This window comes from Anomaloglossus baeobatrachus, chromosome 2 (assembly GCF_048569485.1).
Source record: "Anomaloglossus baeobatrachus isolate aAnoBae1 chromosome 2, aAnoBae1.hap1, whole genome shotgun sequence".
Lineage (NCBI taxonomy): Eukaryota > Metazoa > Chordata > Amphibia > Anura > Aromobatidae > Anomaloglossus > Anomaloglossus baeobatrachus.
In genome coordinates this window covers 705,405,221-705,424,451 of record NC_134354.1, presented here as the reverse complement: position 1 = coordinate 705,424,451, position 19,231 = coordinate 705,405,221, and the positions used below count along the sequence as shown (strand labels likewise).

The window sequence follows — 19,231 nt, the reverse complement described above, 5'->3', positions numbered from 1 at the left end:
GATTGTTCATTGTGAGCCAGTTTAAGAAACACCAAGGGGTCATCTGACGGCAATTGTCTATGCTGTGAAGATACAAGATGTGCAGCATCTGAAACAACGGATACTGGAAGCCTGTGCTTTCTTCTGTGGTGTTGCTATCAGTGTGTCAAGAGTGGGAGAAGATGGTTGCATTTACAATCCAACACAATGGGCATCACTTTGAACACATTTTAAAAGTCTTCAGTATATTGGCTGTAGAAGTCAGGAGATGATGAAATTCTAGGCCTTGGGCCTGGCAGGAAATCTTTTGGTGAAGACTCTCCACCTGTGGTCTGCTCATGAGGGAGTCTCAGCCAGAACTGGAAAATTCCAGCTCTGTCTAGCCCAGTGTTTCTCAACTCCAGTCCTCAAGACCCACCAACAGATCATGTTTCCTTACTGTTTCACAGGTGATGGAATTGTTCCCTGTCTAACATTGAGGAAAACCTGAAAACATGACCTGTTGGTGGGTCCTGAGGACTGGAGTTGAGAAACACTGGTCTAGCCAGACAGAGGCTAGAAGTAGCTCTACCTATTGAGCCATGTGACCAAGTCACTGGTCGATAAGACAAACTCCATTTACAATTCAGATTCTCACAGTGGAATGTAAATATAAACCATACATTTTTTACCAGTAGATGGTGCTGTGACACTACAAATGAGAAATACATTAAATATAAGTGCATATCTAAAGCTTACACATGGAAGAAGAGGGTCAGCTGGGAGTGAGTTGTTGTGTGTGGGAGCTATTCACGGTCCAGGGGTACTTTAAAGGGACAGACACAATCTGGACCGGGCCACTACACCCCCTCCTCTGGGGCCCCCAGTACAAATTCACCTGCAGTATGTCCACCAGTGGTTCTCTTTAATAGCAGCACACCTGATCGCCAGCAGCTGCAGGAAGCTGGCAGCTAGGTTATCATTGTGCTGCTATTAAAGAGAATGAATATTCACTGCTCTCCACTCACATAATCCCACCCACCTCTCAGCACAGTCTTCAGTGCAGAGAGGTGGGCGGGATTATGGGCACGGAGAGCCGTGAGTATGCTTATTCTTAAGCAGCCGGTACACTGTCCACCTCAGAGCCGGCTGCTGCCTCTTGTGACCCCGCAACACCGCAATTTGCAGTGTAGGGACCCGACTGTTCTCTGTGCTGTAATTCAGCTGAATATGCGTCCTCAGACACACATTCAGCTGAAGCAGAGGCTGAGGTCCGCAGGCCCCCTGAACCCCAAGGTCTGGTCGCGACCCCTGCGACCATGATCGTTCCTCCTCTGATCACTAATACTGACAGTAACTGCTTCCAGTCAATGTCTTGAAGTGCAGCCTTCAAAATGAAAAAAATCTCCTTTTTAAAATCAAGTGAATTTTTTTTGCATTTCCCACCCAAATAGTTTTTCAAGTCTAAGCAAAATTAAATGCTATTGGGTCAGTGATTCCAAGGCTTTCGTGAACCATGACATTTCAAATATGTCAATCAAAACAATACGTCGTCCAGTGAAGAAAACTCATATGGCTTTGGCAACAGAAATTAAAAAACATTTGGCTCTTGGAACAAGTGGGAGGAAAAAACTAAAAAACGAAAAAGGTCTGAGTCTAAAGGATTAATGTATTATCACGCGAGTACGAGTAACAGAGTTCAATATCAAAAGATGAGAGTAGTGATTTTGCACAGGGGAGGAGAGTGAAATGCAGCCAAGACGTTGTGTATGCTCAGTCCAGCTGCGATGTGATATGTACGAGAGGGACGTCCCTCTTGTGCTCAGTCGCACGGCGGTGTGCAGAGACACTGCTCAGAATAATAGCTCAGATTAACAAGAATGTTAATTCATAGGAAGAGACTTGAATGTTCTGAATTTGGAAATGGCTGAGTACAAACCATCGCGCCCCGCAAAAGATTGGATGCTTTATCCACAGTTTTGACCAAATTTTCATGAACTTGTAAGATCAATTTAATATGATGTTAGCAAAGAACATCTTTAACGTAAGTGAAAAGGAAGAAAGGGTTAATAGTATGGATAATAATATAGCTTTAACCGACCAGAGGAAGTCTCATGATACTACTCAGCCTGTAAATCCTAACTCTCCGGATGCTTACAAGAAAAGGGTTCAATCAGGAATAACGACCGGAGATCCTGGAGACCCCGAGGAACAGGTCAGTGGGCTAAGATAGCGGATTTTATATGGTGTTTTTGTTTTTGTTTTTTTGTCTTATTAAATTATTCTAAAGACACAAAATATATTCTGTGGTTTCAAATAATTTAAAAATTGCGAAAAATGTTAGCTGTGAAACAAAATTTTGTTCTAAATTACTGATTAATTAAAATATATTGTAGTAAAAATAATCATAAAACTTTTTTTTATGATATAGGATTTTTTTGTATACATTTTTTTTTTGTACATGACATATACAGAACTAAAAAAACTTAACTACACCCTCTTTTGAATTTTATGGTTTTACATATCAGGCCATAATAACAATAATAATAATAATTATTATTATTATTATTACTAAAAAAAACCCAAAAAACACAAACCATAACAATCTGGTTCTTAAGAAGGACTTACAATTAGGCAAATACAACCTCAGATGAGCAGCACATGACAAAATACAGTGTACCATTATTTATTTAACAAAACCTGCAGAAGCAGTGTGTGAAAAATTAGGTTCACCCTTATTGGTTCCATAGGAATTAAAAGGGAAAGTAGCAGCATGATGCTGCTAATCAAATGCCCATGATTGTTCATCACTACCGCTATAACAGCAGAAGTTTCGGCAGTCTGCTAATCTGGAGCAGTGATCCATGTGTTAATATGAAAGGAAGATATCAGCAATGATCTTGGAGAAGCAATTGTTGCTGCCCATCAATCTGAGAAGGGTTGTTAGGCCTGTGATGGTGGAATATGGGGAGTTGTGTATCATGTTGTGTAGGTTTGTATTTTAGGCATGTTCACTGTCCATTCTCTGTATTGCTTGTGTGTACATTGTATTGTCTGTAGGTAATCACCCCCTGTAGTGTTCCTGTCCCTGGTCTGGGAAGGGGGGCCTGGGATCCACCTAAACTCTCTGCTTACCTGAAGGATTGGTCAGTCTGTTTGAGAACTTCAGGAGAAGCAGGACGAGTCATCCTCTGGGGTAGTAGCTGTGGCTCCCCAGACATTTATTGCTTACTGGACTATCCTCGTGGTCTGGACTACTTTACCCTCTGTATGGTGGATTATTATTATGGACCGTTTGATTTGCTTTAAATAAATATTCTTGGATTGCTCACTCATCTCTCGCTCTGTTGATTGTGTGATATGGGAGAAGGACCCCGTCACAAGGCCACTTCCAAACAATATAGAGTTCATCATTCTAAGTCGTCTAAGTCATCATCTAAGTCAGACCTGGGCAAGGAGCGGCCCGCGGGCCACATCCGGCCCGCCTACTCTCTGTGACCGGCCCGCCTGTCTTCAGCCGGTGCAGTGGAGCCGGGCTGCAGCGTGCCGGGTAGGGAGAGATCCTGCAGGTCCGCACAGTAAGTGCAGGCAGCGGAACGCAGGAGTCTCTGCTCTGTTCCCTGCCGGCACTTTGTCAGTGACACACACGCGCTGATGTTATCAGTACTGCGCTGCGTGTGTCATTTCAAAAGTTCCCGCCGGGCAGGAGAAGGAGCAGCACAGCGGGGGCCTTCACGGAGAGAAGCAGCGGCGGGGGCCCCTCGCAGAACAGCATCAGCACAGCCAGGGCCCGTATAACCGGAGCAGCTCAGCGGGGTGCCTGTACCGAGGTGCCTGAGGATGGGGACGATAACAAGGGAGAGGTAAGTAGTGACTAATAAGCTGAGGAGGGGAGAATGGGGGAGAGGGGGACTGGTGACTAATACTGGGGGTGTAGTGGTGTAGTTTTACAGGTGTAGTATATGGTGTTGTGTATATACCGTAGTGGTGTAGTATATAGTGGTGTAGTACATGGGGTCAGGGGCGTAACGACAGCGGTCGCAGAGGTCGCCACTGCGACCGGGCCAGCAGGGTTATAGGGGCCCGGCAGCCGCTCTGCAGAGCCGGCTGCCGGGCCCCTATGTATAGTGCCGCTGTGTAGTGGCCGACAATGTGACCGTCAGGGGCCGGCCTGTGAGTCAGGGGAGCCCAGTGTCAGTAGAGGGGCCCCTGAACAGGAGAGGCCACCAGCCGTGTCTGAGCTGCAGCAGAGCAGTAGTGCCTCCTGCACAGCAGACGGAATCTCCATCCTGGAGGACCTGCGATGACGTCACGCCCATGTGACTGTGTGGGAGGAGACACAGGAGGCCGGGCAGAAAGCAAGATACTGAATCCTAAAAGAGATTTGGACACATGATGACTGGTAATAAGAAAAGAGGGGACATGAGGGGGAAGGGGGCTGCAGGGTGAGTGACATATGAGGGCTGCAGACTGACAGAAGGATGTGAACGGGTGCAGAGTGTTTGAGAGGGGTAAGTTGGGGTACAGGCAGGGTGAGATATGTGGGCATGGTGTGTGACATATCGGGGTGTAGTGTGTGTGATATGGGGGGTGCAGGCTGTATGGGGAGCAGGGTGTGTGACATATAGAGGTGTAGTACCGTATATTACAGGTGTGCTATATGGAGGTGTAGTATATTACAGGTGTACTATATGGAGGTGTATATAGTGGTGTAGTATATGGGGGTATAGTGATGTAGTATAATTACAGGTGTGCTATATGGAGGTGTAGTATATTACAGGTGTACTATATGGAGGTGTAGTATATTACAGGTGTACTATATGGGGGTGTACTATATTACAGGTGTAGTATATGGGGTGTAGTATATTACAGGTGTAGTATATAGGGATGTAGTGATGTAGTATATTACAGGTGTACTATATGGGGGTGTACTATATTACAGGTGTAGTATATTACAGGTGTAGTATATAGGGATGTAGTGATGTAGTATATTACAGGTGTGCTATATGGAGGTGTAGTATATTACAGGTGTACTATATGGAGGTGTAGTATATTACAGGTGTACTATATGGAGGTGTAGTATATTACAGGTGTACTATATGGGGGTGTACTATATTACAGGTGTAGTATATGGGGTGTAGTGGTGTAGTTTATTACAGGTGTAGTATATGGAGGGGGTGTAGTAATGTAGTATATTGGGTAGAACTGAGGTAATTATATTAGTCCGGCCCTCTAAACCAATCCCAATTTCTCATGCGGCCCCATGGGAAAATTAATTGCCCACCCCTGATCTAAGTCATAAGTTCATCATTCACAAGTGGAAAACATTGAAAGCAGTTGACAATCTTTACATAACTGGATGTCAAAGCAAATTCAACCTTTGGGCTCATGCAGACAATCATATTTTCGGCTCAGGGGCTATCTGTCAAAAAAAATCAGATTCCACTTAGACCAATGTTATTCAGTGAGGCAGTCCAGATGTCCGATTTTTTTTTTTTTTCTCAGACCAAAAAGAGCAGCATTCACGTTTTGACTTCAAGAAGTAACTGGCACTCAGTCATTCAACTCTGTGTCCTGAAAAAAAATCGGACCGCTCTCAGATGACGTCTGAGTGTAGTCTGATTTTCATGGATTGATGTAATGGAGAAGGAAGAGAATTTTTTTTAATTTTTCACCTCGGAGGAAAGTGGATCCTATTCTGATGAGAGTCGGATTAGCATAATTGGACTGTTTTTCTCAGAGGAAGAAAATAGCATTTGAACCCAGTGTTAAGTTCAGACCGGGCAACGCTCAGCGAGATGGCAAAAAGCCCAAGAACTACAGTTCAGACATTAGAAAAAGACTGGACAAATATGACTTGTTTGGAAGGGTTGGCAGGAGAAAACCTCTTTTTTTTCTATAAAGAACATGGCAGCTCAGATAAAGTTTGTAAAGTTGTATCCAAACCTACTACAAGTCTTCTAAAACAATGTTTTTGAGATGGATGAGTCAAAATTAGAGGTGTTTGGCCATAATACCTAGCACATCATTTGGCAAAGACCAAAGATAACATTTTTACTTAGAAAATTGGTGATGTGTTCAATACTTATTTCACTCGATATGATGCAAAATTTATAATTTGTTCCTATTTAAAAATGAGGTCTTATTTTATGTGAGTTGAGCTATAGGTTTTAGGTGCCGCTTTGCCACATACATACATACACACTACTCATATATATATAATATATATATCATATTGGATTTTTATAAATCGTATTTGATGGTAAAGGGATTTGGTCTGCAGGATTTCAACCTCACACCCCTCCGAATTATTTATATATGCATATAGCTCTTTCCATCACAAGTCCAGCAATACCTTTTTTACATGACCAGTCTGTTCCTCCTTTACTGAGAAAATAGCCTTTGAATTGATATATAAAAGGAGTCTGAAGACCTATGGTAGATTTGAAGCCTCTGTCACTCCAGCTCTATTCCTCGCACAGCACCGCCTCCTCCTGCTTGACTGACCGCTACTATGCTGTGTGACTTTAGGTAAAGCAGCTGTCAGTCAAGCAGGAGAAAGCAGCGCACTGGACAAGGAATAGGGCCGGAGTGACAGAGGCTTCAGCTATAAAAATAGTTATTTCCCCTAATTTCCATATTAAATTAAATGCTGATTTCTCAGTAACAGAAGAATGAACTGGCCATCTAAGGCCACATACACATGTTGAGTATTTAGTGAGTTTTTTTACGTCAGTATTTGTAGCCAAAACCAAGAGTGGAACAATTAGAGGAAAAGTATAATAGCCACTTCTGCATAATTTACCAACTCCTGGTTTTGTCTTACAAACACTGAGGTAAAAAACGTCACCCAATACTCAACGTGTGCACGTGGTCTAAAGATATTGCTGGACCTGTCTTTGAAAAAGCAACATGTGCATGTAAATAGTTTGGGGTTGCGTGAGTGGTGCAGGTATCCGATATTGCTGTGCTAAAACCTAAGTAAAGACTCAAATAGCACTCACGAGTAGAGATGAGCGGAGCCGTTGAAGCTCGGTTCGGTGACTCCAGCCGGACTTTAGATACAGTTCGGTTTGGGACCCGGACTTGACCTGAACCCCAATGGAAGTCACTAATTGGGCAGCTCGGGTCTCCGCCCATGTGCCGCCCCCGCGACAGCCGACGGGCTGCTTGGATCCGGATCCGCAGTGGCTCGAGGGGTCTCCGGACCTGAGGCGGGGTCGCACGGCCGCTCGACATGAAAAAGGGAGAAAGATATTTACAAAAGGGGGGTGAAAGGAATTGGATACTGTTCGTGACGCCACCCACGGGTCGTGGTAAAGCGGGATACCACCGCTGCTGCGTTGGTGAGGGAGCGCCCGGGAGCGATGGGATGGCAGCTCGAGATGTTAACCCCTCCGTGGGCAGGGGGATGGAGTCTCAGGGCTCGGTGATGGTTGGCTAGGGACCCGTCGGGAGTAGAGGGACACAACGTACTCTCACAGTCCAGAGATGCTGACACTGACACCGGGTAAACCAAAGTGCTGATTGCCCTGTAGCCTTTTGGTTGAACACGCTGGGTCCGTGCCCTTTTGGCGTTGCTGGTTGGTCTGAAACCTTGTTCCTTGGCACTGTGTTTACTCTGTGTGGATCACTTTTGCCTGAAACTACTCGGGTCTCGCTCACCTGCATGGCTAGCAGAGTGAGCTTGCTCTCAGGGTTCACGCTTGGGATTTTCTGGACGGTTTTGGGAAGTCCTATCCCCCTCGTTGCGCTAGTACCCTGATTCTGGGGCGGGTGGGGAACGGTTCGTGAAGATTCTGTTTCCATCGGGTGAATTACTGGGCTGCATAAAGCTCCTTCCCAGCCTAGGGTACCCCGTCGTGCCCTGGCCCCTGCCCGGTTGTAGCACAAGGTCGCCGATCTGCCCTCCATGGCAGTATCGTGTCCCCTGTCACTACACCCTGTGACCGGGGTTCCAGCTCCTTCCTGGCCAGGCCAACGGGACCTTGGACGGGTACAGGAGCCCAGCTCCGCAGTGTGACCTTGTCCTGTCACGGCTCACTGGCACTCCACTCTACTTCTGACACTTCTGGCCCTCCTTCTACCATCTCTACATCTGGGTGGCCCTATTCCCCTCAGGCTGCCCAATGAGTGTTTGGTGGGTGTGGTGCAGAGTGTTCCTCAGGATTAGTGTATACCTGTTCTTAGCAACACCAAATGGACAGGACCCGTAACCAAGGATGAGCGGGTACCATGCAGAAGGGCAGATTGCACGGCACCCTTGTGACGACCTGATAGGCCAGGGCGTCACACCCACATGCAGCCAGCCATAAACGGATCACTTCCGGAGGTGAGTAAGCGTTTTTTTTTTTTTTTTGTTTGGTGCTCAATACATCCGATAACGCTGTTGTTACCCCCAGTTTGAGCCATTAAAACACTGCTTGGGACTCTCACTGGGCCGAGCACTGAAATGTAAAGCACCAGAACGCTGTTGTTTTTTTTTTTGTAAAGTGTATTTGGTACGAACACCGAACCTCAGATTCGCTCATCTCTACTCAAAAGGATAATTCTTTTAATCTTCAAGTGTGTATTGATGTAGATATAGCACACATTTTGGTACGCCCTTCATTTCTATGTCCAAAAACATAAATAGCATACTATTAAAGCCTCATAGGCGCATAGTTTTTTGATGTCACAGTAGCATACTAAAAACTATAAACAACATCCTGAACAATATTACATCATTTACAAGTGAAAATCAACTGATGTAGATGTTGCACCCCTGCGGCTTCAGGCACCACAGGGTGCACCCGAGGTGCAGTATTCATCGCGGATACGGAGGAGGTTTTCACCGGGAGGTTTTCACCGGTAACAACCACACTCAACCAACACATAACACGGAGTTCTGGGACCGGGCTAGGGTAGGTGCTGGGGTGGCCATCACGAGGTATGGGACCTCATGCCCACTAGTTCAGGGACCTGTGAAGCTTGGTACCCACAGGGAAGTTAGGAGCCATCCTACACACAATAAGCAGTTGGCACCGGACAGCATCCGAGTGAGGATGGACTTAGGAACCAGCACAGACACGAATAGTTCGGGCCCCGTGGTCTGGAGCTGGAGGCTTGACCCGGGTTCTTAAGGAAGAAGGGGGATCCCAGGTTTCGCAGGGAGTACAGAAGGCACCCATGACCCGTTCCACGGCCCAGGAGCTGGGGTGGAGGGAAACCATCGTAGGCGACACACAGAAGAAACAACCAGCCACGACCTCCGAAGTATCCGGGATCGGCTGAGGCTCATCACAGCGTAGCCCGGTGCTCCAACGGCAGTGTGTGACCAGTGAGTAAAAGACCTTGAATTGTTCCACCTGTGTTGTCTATTTACTGCCGGCGCCCTCACGAAGAAGCCCTAGGCGAAACGGCCGTCAGGGTATTTGTCTTTCCATCTGCTCCCACTATGGTATTTGGCAGTCAGGCATTTGTCCTTTTGTGACTGCTTGTGTATTCCAATTTTTCCTTCTCACATTTATCTTTAGCTGGCACCTCTTCCATAGATTTTCCAGCCAGTATTTCTCTCTGGACAGCACTAATTCTTTTTAATGGATTTTGTTGTCACTGCCCTCTTATTTGTATCCCTTTGGGCATTTGTATTTTTTGTTTATGTGGGCAAGTGAACTTCAATCTTCCTCTATAATATAATCTTCTGTCCAGAAGTAAGCCATTTGTGGCGATAAGGTTTACAATATATACTTGCTTGTGATTTCCTTGCATTTATGGGAGAGTGCAATATTTATTTGTCATCTTGAGGTTCTATAAACCACTGATTGTCGCCTTCTCATTTGTTTCCTGGGGTTGTGCAATAATTTTCCCTGGGACTGTGCAATATTGCTTAGGAGTTTTTCTTGCTTTTTAGCATATTTATTAATAAAAAAAACCCCCTTTTTTCTGCACCATAATCTGAAGTGAATATCAGTGTTTTTTCTGGATTACACACATATGTAATGTGAAGCTGTGATTGGAAGGTTGTTTATTGGCAAACATCCCCTTTTTCTATATTTTCATAAAATGTTGTTTTTTATAAAAAAATGCTTTTTAATAATGTCTTCAATAAAATAATTTTAATTATTGCTATTTACTCTAGTCACTTTGTTGGTATTCTTGGATTCTAGAGTTAGCGTTGTTGTGATTGGGCCATTAATTTGGTTTTCTACACACAATAAGCAGTTAGCACCGGACAGCATCCGAGTGAGGATGGACTTAGGAACCAGCACAGACACGAATAGTTCGGGCCCCGTGGTTTGGAGCCGGAGGCTTGACCCGGGTTCTTAAGGAAGAAGGGGGATCCCAGGTTTCGCAGGGAGTACAGAAGGCACCCATGACCCGTTCCACGGCCCAGGAGCTGGGGTGGAGGGAAACCATCGTAGGCGACACACAGAAGAAACAACCAGCCACGACCTCCGAAGTATCCGGGATCGGCTGAGGCTCATCACAGCGTAGCCCGGTGCTCCAACGGCAGTGTGTGACCAGTGAGTAAAAGACCTTGAATTGTTCCACCTGTGTTGTCTATTTACTGCCGGCGCCCTCAGCGCCTGAGAGACTACCACCACCATCATCCTCCCTGGGGCCATAGATCTGCCTATGGAGAGCTGAACCATCCGAGCTGCGTTGTCATCCGCCCCAGCAGAGAGTCCCGCAGCGGTGGCTAATAATTGGCTGCACACCCTAGGTGGCATCACAAATAACTACCCCCAGCATCCCCATCTCCAGCCTTTTATTGACACCCTGGGTCACGGAACCGGGCAAGGCCACCATGGCGTCCCAGGAGAAGCACCACGGCCCGGCATCGAGTAACCCCCGACCCCGTGGGTGCGTCATAGATATACATAGGCTGAAAGCTGCCAATCAGTGCTGGGTTGGGGTTATACAAAGCTCTAAAATATGGAGGACTACATGGCAGCAGGTTGACTAGTCCTCTAGTGACAATATCACTGTTCTATCAGCAGAAAATTACCAAAGCTACAGCAAGCAGCCCAGAGACATCGCTGGAATCGAGGTCTCTGTCTCTACATCATCCTGCTCTCATTTTAGGTTTCAAATACCTGGTGACAGAATTCCATTTAATTTTATGATTCCCTCTCTTTTTTTTTTTTTTCCATCTATAATGCAACCTTGTTCGACATGTTGTTTAGTGGTTACTGTGACGCTGTGATGTTACCATGAGGATTGTGTGCGTTATACACTATTTTGCATGCTGATGTGATAAAAGCCTTGATTAAGCTGAAATGCATCACAAGATATGTAAATAAACATTTGAAGATCAGAAGAATTATCCGTGCAAGTGCCATAATATATATAATGTATATATATAATAATGTCTGATCTAGCATACAGAGATTCAGTATGTCTATATATCAGTGCATTATGCCTGTACGGTAAATAGTGGTGCTCCCAGACATGCTTATAACCTTAGATTTCCCTGCCCTTCATTCCCTACGCTTCTTCTTTTCCTCACCTCCTACTTCAGCTCCATAGTGTTTTGTCTCCTGAGCTGGGATCATGTGCCATGCCAGTAGATAGATTGATGACCATGAACTGAACCCCAGAAGTGATTATTTCAAAATCATTTATCAATAGAGTCCTGCTGGACCTTTAGAACTAGACCTTTAGTAGTCATTATGGTGTGTTCAATCTGGGAAGAAACAATCAAACCATAGCCAAAAAATCCAAAGTCTATATTAGCTCTTAAAGGGAGTCTGCCAACACAGAATGTTCAAACCAAGCACAGGCGCTCGTGCATCATTGTGGGACCAAATATTTATATGCACCTTCCCTTCTGCTTATTTTCCCCCTATATTCACCCTCCCTTCTTCTTTTATTGACAGCTCAGTCTTTATAGAGCTTCATAAGTACCGAGATAGATGGAACACAAGCAGGTGGGAATCTGTACCGTATTTAAATGTTGGGCCATGACCCACCAAGCAATTGTACTTGGTTTGAACAGTCATTCTCTGCTGAGAGTCCCGTTTAATAAAAGAAACAGGATATGTGCAAGACTTATTGTAAGGAAAAATATCATTATTTATTAATCAGATAAAAATGTATAATACATACATAAAAATGATACCAGAAATAATCCAGAAGAAAACTAAAAGAAAGGAATACAAGGTACCTGCACAAAAAAATGACAAATCAAACCTTTAGTACAAAGCTTGGTTTAAATATAACCTAAATCACATAGCAGTAATGGTTGTAAACAAGTGTTCTTATTGTAGAATAAAATTGAAATATGAAACGCATTAGGGAATTTTCGATATTACCAGAAAGTGATCTGATGCGCAGGTACTAACCACCTTTCTCTAAAGGGGGCTTTACACGCAGCGATATCGCTAGTACCCGCCCCCGTCGTTTGTGTGTCATGGGCAAATCGCTGCCCGTGGCGCACAATATCGTTAGGAGCCGTCACACGGATTTACCTGCCTAGTTACGTTGCTGTGGCCGGCGAACCGCCTCCTTTCTAAGGGGGAGGTTCGTTCGGCGTCGCAATGGTGTCACTAAGCGGCCGCTCAATAGAAGCGGAAGGGTGGAGATGAGCGGCCGTAACATCCCGCCCACCTCCTTTCTTCCTCATTGCCGGCGGCTGCAGGTAAGCCGTAGTTAGTCGTTCCCAAGGTGTCACACATAGCGATGTGTGCTGTCTTGGGAACGACGAACAACCTGCGTCCTCAACAATCAACAATTTTTTTGAAAATGAACGACGTGTCAACGATGGACGATTTGGTGAGTATTTTCCATCGTTAACGGTCGCTCGTTGGTGTCACACGCAACGATGTCGCTAACTATGCCGGATGTGCGTCACTGAATCCGTGACCCCGGCGATATATCGTTAGATACGTCGTTGCGTGTAACGGTGCCTTTAGGCTATATGCACACGTTGTGTAATTTCATGCGTTTATGCTGCATATTGCACTGCAACGTACACTCATGCGTCCTGCGTCCCCAGCACAATCTATGAAGATTGTGCATAATCCATCTGCACGTTGCATTTGAGAGCGCAGCGAGTTGCATGCTAAAATTTTGATCCAAATCGCTGCGCTCAGAAAAGGAACATCCAAACAACTAAATCTCAATCTATACCCATAATCAGCGTAAGGTCATAAATGCAAACACAATTTGCCCAAAGAGCAACTAGAGGTACCCTAAACTAAAGATTAATAAAACTTAACTTTTAATCCTAACAAATTAACACAGATCAATCTAAAATCAGTAGCAGGTAGAGCAATCAAACATATACTAAATCACATATCCGGCCGCTGACCGGACACTGAGTAAGTGAACAACTGTCCTACAATAATTATCAGAGTGATATTGCCCTACCCTGCCTAATAAAAGCTAACTAATAACCTCTCCAACATGTTTCACCATGTCTGGCTTCATCAGGGGGTTAAGGGCGGCTTTGCACACTACGACATCGCAGGTGCGATGTCGGTGGGGTCAAATCGAAAGTGACGCACATCCGGCGTCACTTGCGATGTCGTAGTGTGTAAATCCTAGATGATACGATGAACAAGCGCAAAAGCATCGTTATCGTATCATCAGTGCAGGCTCCGACATTTCCATAATGCCGGTGCCGCGACATGTACGATGTTGTTCCTCGTTCCTGCGGCAGCGCACATCGCTGTGTGTGAAGCCGCAGGAACGAGGAACATCTCCTTACCTGCCGCCAGCGGCTATGCGGAAGGAAGGAGGTGGGCGGGATGTTTACATCCTGCTCATCTCCGCCCCTCCGCCGCCATTGGCCGCCTGCCGTGTGACGTCGCTGTGACGCCCACGAGCTGCCCCCTTCGGAAGGAGGCGGGTCGCCGGCCAGAGTGAAGGTCGCAGGGCAGGTGAGTGCATGTGAAGCAGCTATCACAAGATATCGTACCTGAGACAGGGGCGGGGACTATCGCGTGCGACATCGCAGCATCGGCTTGCGATTTCGCAACGTGCAAATCCCGCCTAAGGCTATAGTGAACAAAGACCACAAGGTTGAAACATTGCTGCTGTTTCACATCTGATTGAATAAACAACCAACTTCTTTTTCACCCAGAGGAACGCGGTCATCCTTTTATACTTTGGTATGTGATATCGAGTGATCCCTTGGTTATGGACGTATGTTCCTAAGTTGCTGATTGTGTTGTTTGCACAGGCAATATAGTGTGACCAGTGTGCTGTGGACCTTTTTCTTTTTTTCAAGTGTGGGGCATCTAGTTTGTTTCCAATATCTGGGGATGACCATACAGTTAGGTCCAGAAATATTTGGACAGTGACACAAGTTTTGTTATTTTAGCTGTTTACAAAAACATGTTCAGAAATACAATTTTATATATAATATGGGCTGAAAGTGCACACTTCCAGCTGCAATATGAGAGTTTTCACATCCAAATCGGAGAAAGGGTTTAGGAATCATAGCTCTGTAATGCATAGCCTCCTCTTTTTCAAGGGACCAAAAGTAATTGGACAAGGGACTCTAAGGGCTGCAATTAACTCTGAAGTCGTCTCCCTCGTTAACCTGTAATCAGTGAAGTAGTTAAAAGGTCTGGGGTTGATTACAGGTGTGTGGTTTTGCATTTGGAAGCTGTTGCTGTGACCAGACAACATGCGGTCTAAGGAACTCTCAATTGAGGTGAAGCAGAACATCCTGAGGCTGAAAAAAAAGGAAAAAATCCATCAGAGAGATAGCAGACATGCTTGGAGTATCAAAATCAACAGTCGGGTACATTCTGAGAAAAAAGAAATTGACTGGTGAGCTTGGTAACTCAAAATGGCCTGGGCGTCCACGGATGACAACAGTGGTGGATGATCGCCGCATACTTTCTTTGGTGAAGAAGAACCCGTTCACAACATCAACTGAAGTCCAGAACACTCTCAGTGAAGTAGGTGTATCTGTCTCTAAGTCAACAGTAAAGAGAAGACTCCATGAAAGTAAATACAAAGGGTTCACATCTAGATGCAAACCATTCATCAATTCCAAAAATAGACAGGCCAGAGTTGAATTTGCTGAAAAACACCTCATGAAGCCAGCTCAGTTCTGGAAAAGTATTCTATGGACAGATGAGACAAAGATCAACCTGTACCAGAATGATGGGAAGAAAAAAGTTTGGAGAAGAAAGGGAACGGCACATGATCCAAGGCACACCACATCCTCTGTAAAACATGGTGGAGGCAACGTGATGGCATGGGCATGCATGGCTTTCAATGGCACTGGATCACTTGTGTTTATTGATGACATAACAGCAGACAAGAGTAGCGGGATGAATTCTGAAGTGTACCGGGATATACTTTCAGCCCAGATTCAGCCAAATGCCGCAAAGTTGATCGGACGGCGCTTCATAGTACAGATGGACAATGACCCCAAGCATACAGCCAAAGCTACCCAGGAGTTCGAGTGCAAAAAAGTAGAACATTCTGCAATGGCCAAGTCAATCACCAGATCTTAACCCAATTGAGCATGCATTTCACTTGCTCAAATCCAGACTAACGACGGAAAGACCCACAAACAAGCAAGACCTGAAGGCTGCGGCTGTAAAGGCCTGGCAAAGCATTAAGAAGGAGGAAACCCAGCGTTTGGTGATGTCCATGGGTTCCAGACTTAAGGCAGTGATTGCCTCCAAAGGATTCGCAACAAAATATTGAAAATAAAAATATTTTGTTTGGGTTTGGTTTATTTGTCCAATTACTTTTGACCTCCTAAAATGTGGAGTGTTTGTAAAGAAATGTGTACAATTCCTACAATTTCTATCAGATATTTTTGTTCAAACCTTCAAATTAAACGTTACAATCTGCACTTGAATTCTGTTGTAGAGGTTTCATTTCAAATCCAATGTGGTGGCATGCAGAGCCCAACTCGCGAAAATTGTGTCACTGTCCAAATATTCCTGGACCTAACCTGTATGTGCTGCCATTAGACAGAAACGCAACAAGCCTCCCTTCTGTGCTTTGATCGATCCTGGGAGCATAGAGAGGAGGGCCACCTTAGGAGATCCCTCCACCCCATTCCCACTAATTTTTTGGTAGACCGAGAATACTAAAGGGTGCCTTACATGCTGTGACATCGCTACCGATATATCGTCGGGGTCACGTCGTTAGTGACGCACATCCGGCACCGGTAGCGACATCGCAGTGCGTAACACCAAGGAGCGACTATCAACGATTGCAAAATCGTTCAAAAACTGTGATTGTTGACACGCCGATCCTTTCTTAATATCGTTGCTGCCACAGGTATGATGTTGTTCATCGTTCCTGCGGCAACACACATCGCTATGTGTGTGACACCGCAGTAACGACGAACATCTCCTTACCTGTGTCCACCGGCAATGAGGAAGGAAGGAGGTGGGCGGGATGTTACGTCCCGCTCATCTCCGCTCCTCTGCTTCTATTGGCCAGCCGCTTAGTGACGTCACTATGACGCCGAACGCACTTCCCCCTTGAGGGAGGGATTGTTCGGCGGTCACAGCGACGTCGCTGACAAGGTATGTGCGTGTGACGCTGCTGTAGCGATAATGTTCGCTGCGGGCGGAGGGGTTGCTGCTGCTCGGTGGCTCGAGCGGTGGGCCGGACCCGGGGGCTCGAGCTGCGCTCCTCGCCCACGAGTGAAAAGGGGGTGGCTTGTTTGGGGAGATATTCCGTGACGCCACCCACGGGTCGTGGTGATAATGGGCACCACCGCTGCTGGTGACGGGGATTCCGGGAGCGATGGCAGGGAGCAGCTAGGATGTTGGTTCCCCCTCCGTGGGTAGGGGTTGGTGATCCCGGGGCCCAGTGGTGGTACGGGGAGGCTGGATGGCCGGGGTGCAGGGTTGCAGGGGCAGCGCGGCGTGGTGCCGGATGGCACTGCTGTACTCACTCAGGCACAAATTCACAGAGTCTCTGGTAAACTAGAAACTGCCGGAGTCCACAGCCTTCGGTACGGAGGGTGTTTAAGTCCCACACACGGTGCAGCAGCCCCTGTTCTTTCCCTGCAGCCAGGTGCCTTTTTCTCCACTCTTTCTCTTTCTTTCCTCCTCGGCCGGGAACGGGGAGTCCACACCCCTGCAGTGATCCGGGATCTCTTTTGATACCGGCGGGCCACTACCCTGCCTCGGTCACCTCAAGTCCCTTCCTCACTAACAGCCTGTCCCGGCCCTGTTGGAGCACGCTTCTGTAGCAGCCCGGGAGCTACAACTCCGGGCTCCTCTCTTCTCCCTCTCCCCACACACTCTGCTCTCGCCCCTCCCCTCCTGCTCAGTTTAGCTCTTACACTGGGGGGGGGGGGGGTCTGTCCTGCTGCACTGGTGTGAGATCAGGTTACCAAGGAGGAGAATGGCTTGCACTTTGCTGGATTTTTGCAGGCTCTGTGACACCCTGGTTTTGCCAGGGCGTCACACGAGCACCAAATGACACACAAACGACGGCGGCGGGTGCTATCACTCGTGACATCGCTAGCAATTGCTAGAGATGTCGCTGCGTGTAAAGCACCCTTTAATCCCAAAATGGTCGCAATTAAGCACAGCGCTACCAGATATGTAACATGGATCCTTTTTCTGTATCGCATCTCCAACATCTGTGAGACACCAAGTGGAAAATTGCATGTAATGTAGTCGGGCAGCGATACCATCGGGTGAGAATTTTGTAGTTCTTTTCCAGTGCTACAAAGGCCAAAGACAATTTGTGAGACCACAGAAACACCCTGTTCCACTCTTCTACCAAAAAAATCAACCTCCAACTCCTCCCTCCATGTCGAGCTACTAGACTCTTATGACAAGATGTCCAGTGTACAGATTAATAATTGCAAAGATTATGATTCAATTATTTAGGTATGTGCACATGTTCTCCATAGACGGTCACCCTCATAGCCTCTGGTGGATCCAAGAACCATCAGTCAAACACTGTGATTATTCACATAAAACTAAGCAGTCGCTATTTCGCCACCATTGCTGTTGGCGGCGCGTGCGCATTGCCACAGCAGTTCTGTCTTCATTAAAATGGCGACTGAATTCGCGAATGTATGTGCTGCGATCTCCGATGCGATTTTATTGAAGACAGTAGTGAAGAGTGAGCGGCAGGGGCGCGTGTGCAGATGTAAAAAAAAATTAAAAATCTGCATGCACGTCAATGCCTCTCATGGTCTTTACCACAGTGTTTCCAATAAAATAGCTTGGGAGATCACGGTACGCGCATGCACGGACTCGGCGCCATTTTAATGAAGACAGAACTACTGTGGCAATGCGCATGCGACGCCAACAACAGCAATGGCGACGCGGTGCGATAATTGAATAAATAAAAGGGGGCACACCATAGAGGAAGCTGGAAGAGGACTTTAGAGCGAGTACCTGACCCACAAAGGCCCACTCCCAATGCACATGTCAATCAAAGTGCAGTGCATTTCTGCAACTTTGATTAAAGATATTTCATCAACCAAGCATTGGATATTTCTATATCAGGTATGCCTGGATTCAGCATCTTACTGCCTGTATGGCACTGCCTGCACCTCATATAGCAAAATCCAGGTGGTTGTGTGCCGCCCCCGTGCCAGCAGCCGGCACTGCTCTGATCCGGGGCCTGCGGTACGGCTCGAGGGGTTCCCTGGACCCGGGGGTCTCGCGGTCACTCCGAATAAAAGGGGGACGTATTTGTACGGGATTGATTGTAGAATGTCTGTGACGCCACCCACGGTGTGTGGTGAGGTGGGACACCACTGCTGCTGTTGTGGGATACCTGGGGAGATGTAATGGCAGCCGGATGTTAACCCCTCTGTGGGTAGGGATGGTTGCCCCGGGGCCCAGTGTCTCTGTTCAGGGTATGGCGACAGCAGGGGCCCGCACGCTCAGATAGACCAGGGGATAGTTGGATACTCACTATTGAATGAATCACACGAGTCTTTTGGTAAAGCAAGGTGCTGGTGGCCGGCCGCCGCTGCCGGTTGTACTCTGGTCCCCCACCTGGGCTGGTGGTCGCTGTCCTTTCCTCTGCACTGTTTTTGTGTATTATGGGCTGCCTGGTTTGGAACTCAGGAGTCCGCTCCCGGCTTGCTGTGTGCCTAAGGAGCCGTGCCCGCTGACGCTGAGCCATGGGATCTATGGGCCCTGGCGATTGCCCTATCCCTCTCTGTGGGTGGTTGTCTTCTTTCGGGACTTTGGTTAGGACAGGACCTATAATCCTGCCCTCAATTGGTTAATTAGCTAGGCCGCTGGTTTCGGTCCTGGCACCAGGGTCGGAGTACCCCCTCTGTGCACGGTTTCCGGCCGGGGTCTCCGATGCCGGTACCGGTGGGCTC

General features: G+C 46.8%; 1 protein-coding gene across 1 annotated transcript in view; it reads left to right on the top strand.

Moving 5' to 3' along the window:
• Positions 1-1,848: 1,848 nt before the first annotated feature.
• The window catches only part of ATP7B (ATPase copper transporting beta), a 132,814-nt gene continuing 115,431 nt past the window's right edge, over positions 1,849-19,231 (top strand). The window contains 2 exon segments of the mRNA XM_075334581.1: positions 1,849-1,970; positions 1,972-2,173. Of these exon segments, the coding sequence (XP_075190696.1) occupies positions 1,882-1,970; positions 1,972-2,173 (291 nt within the window). The 5' untranslated portion in view covers positions 1,849-1,881.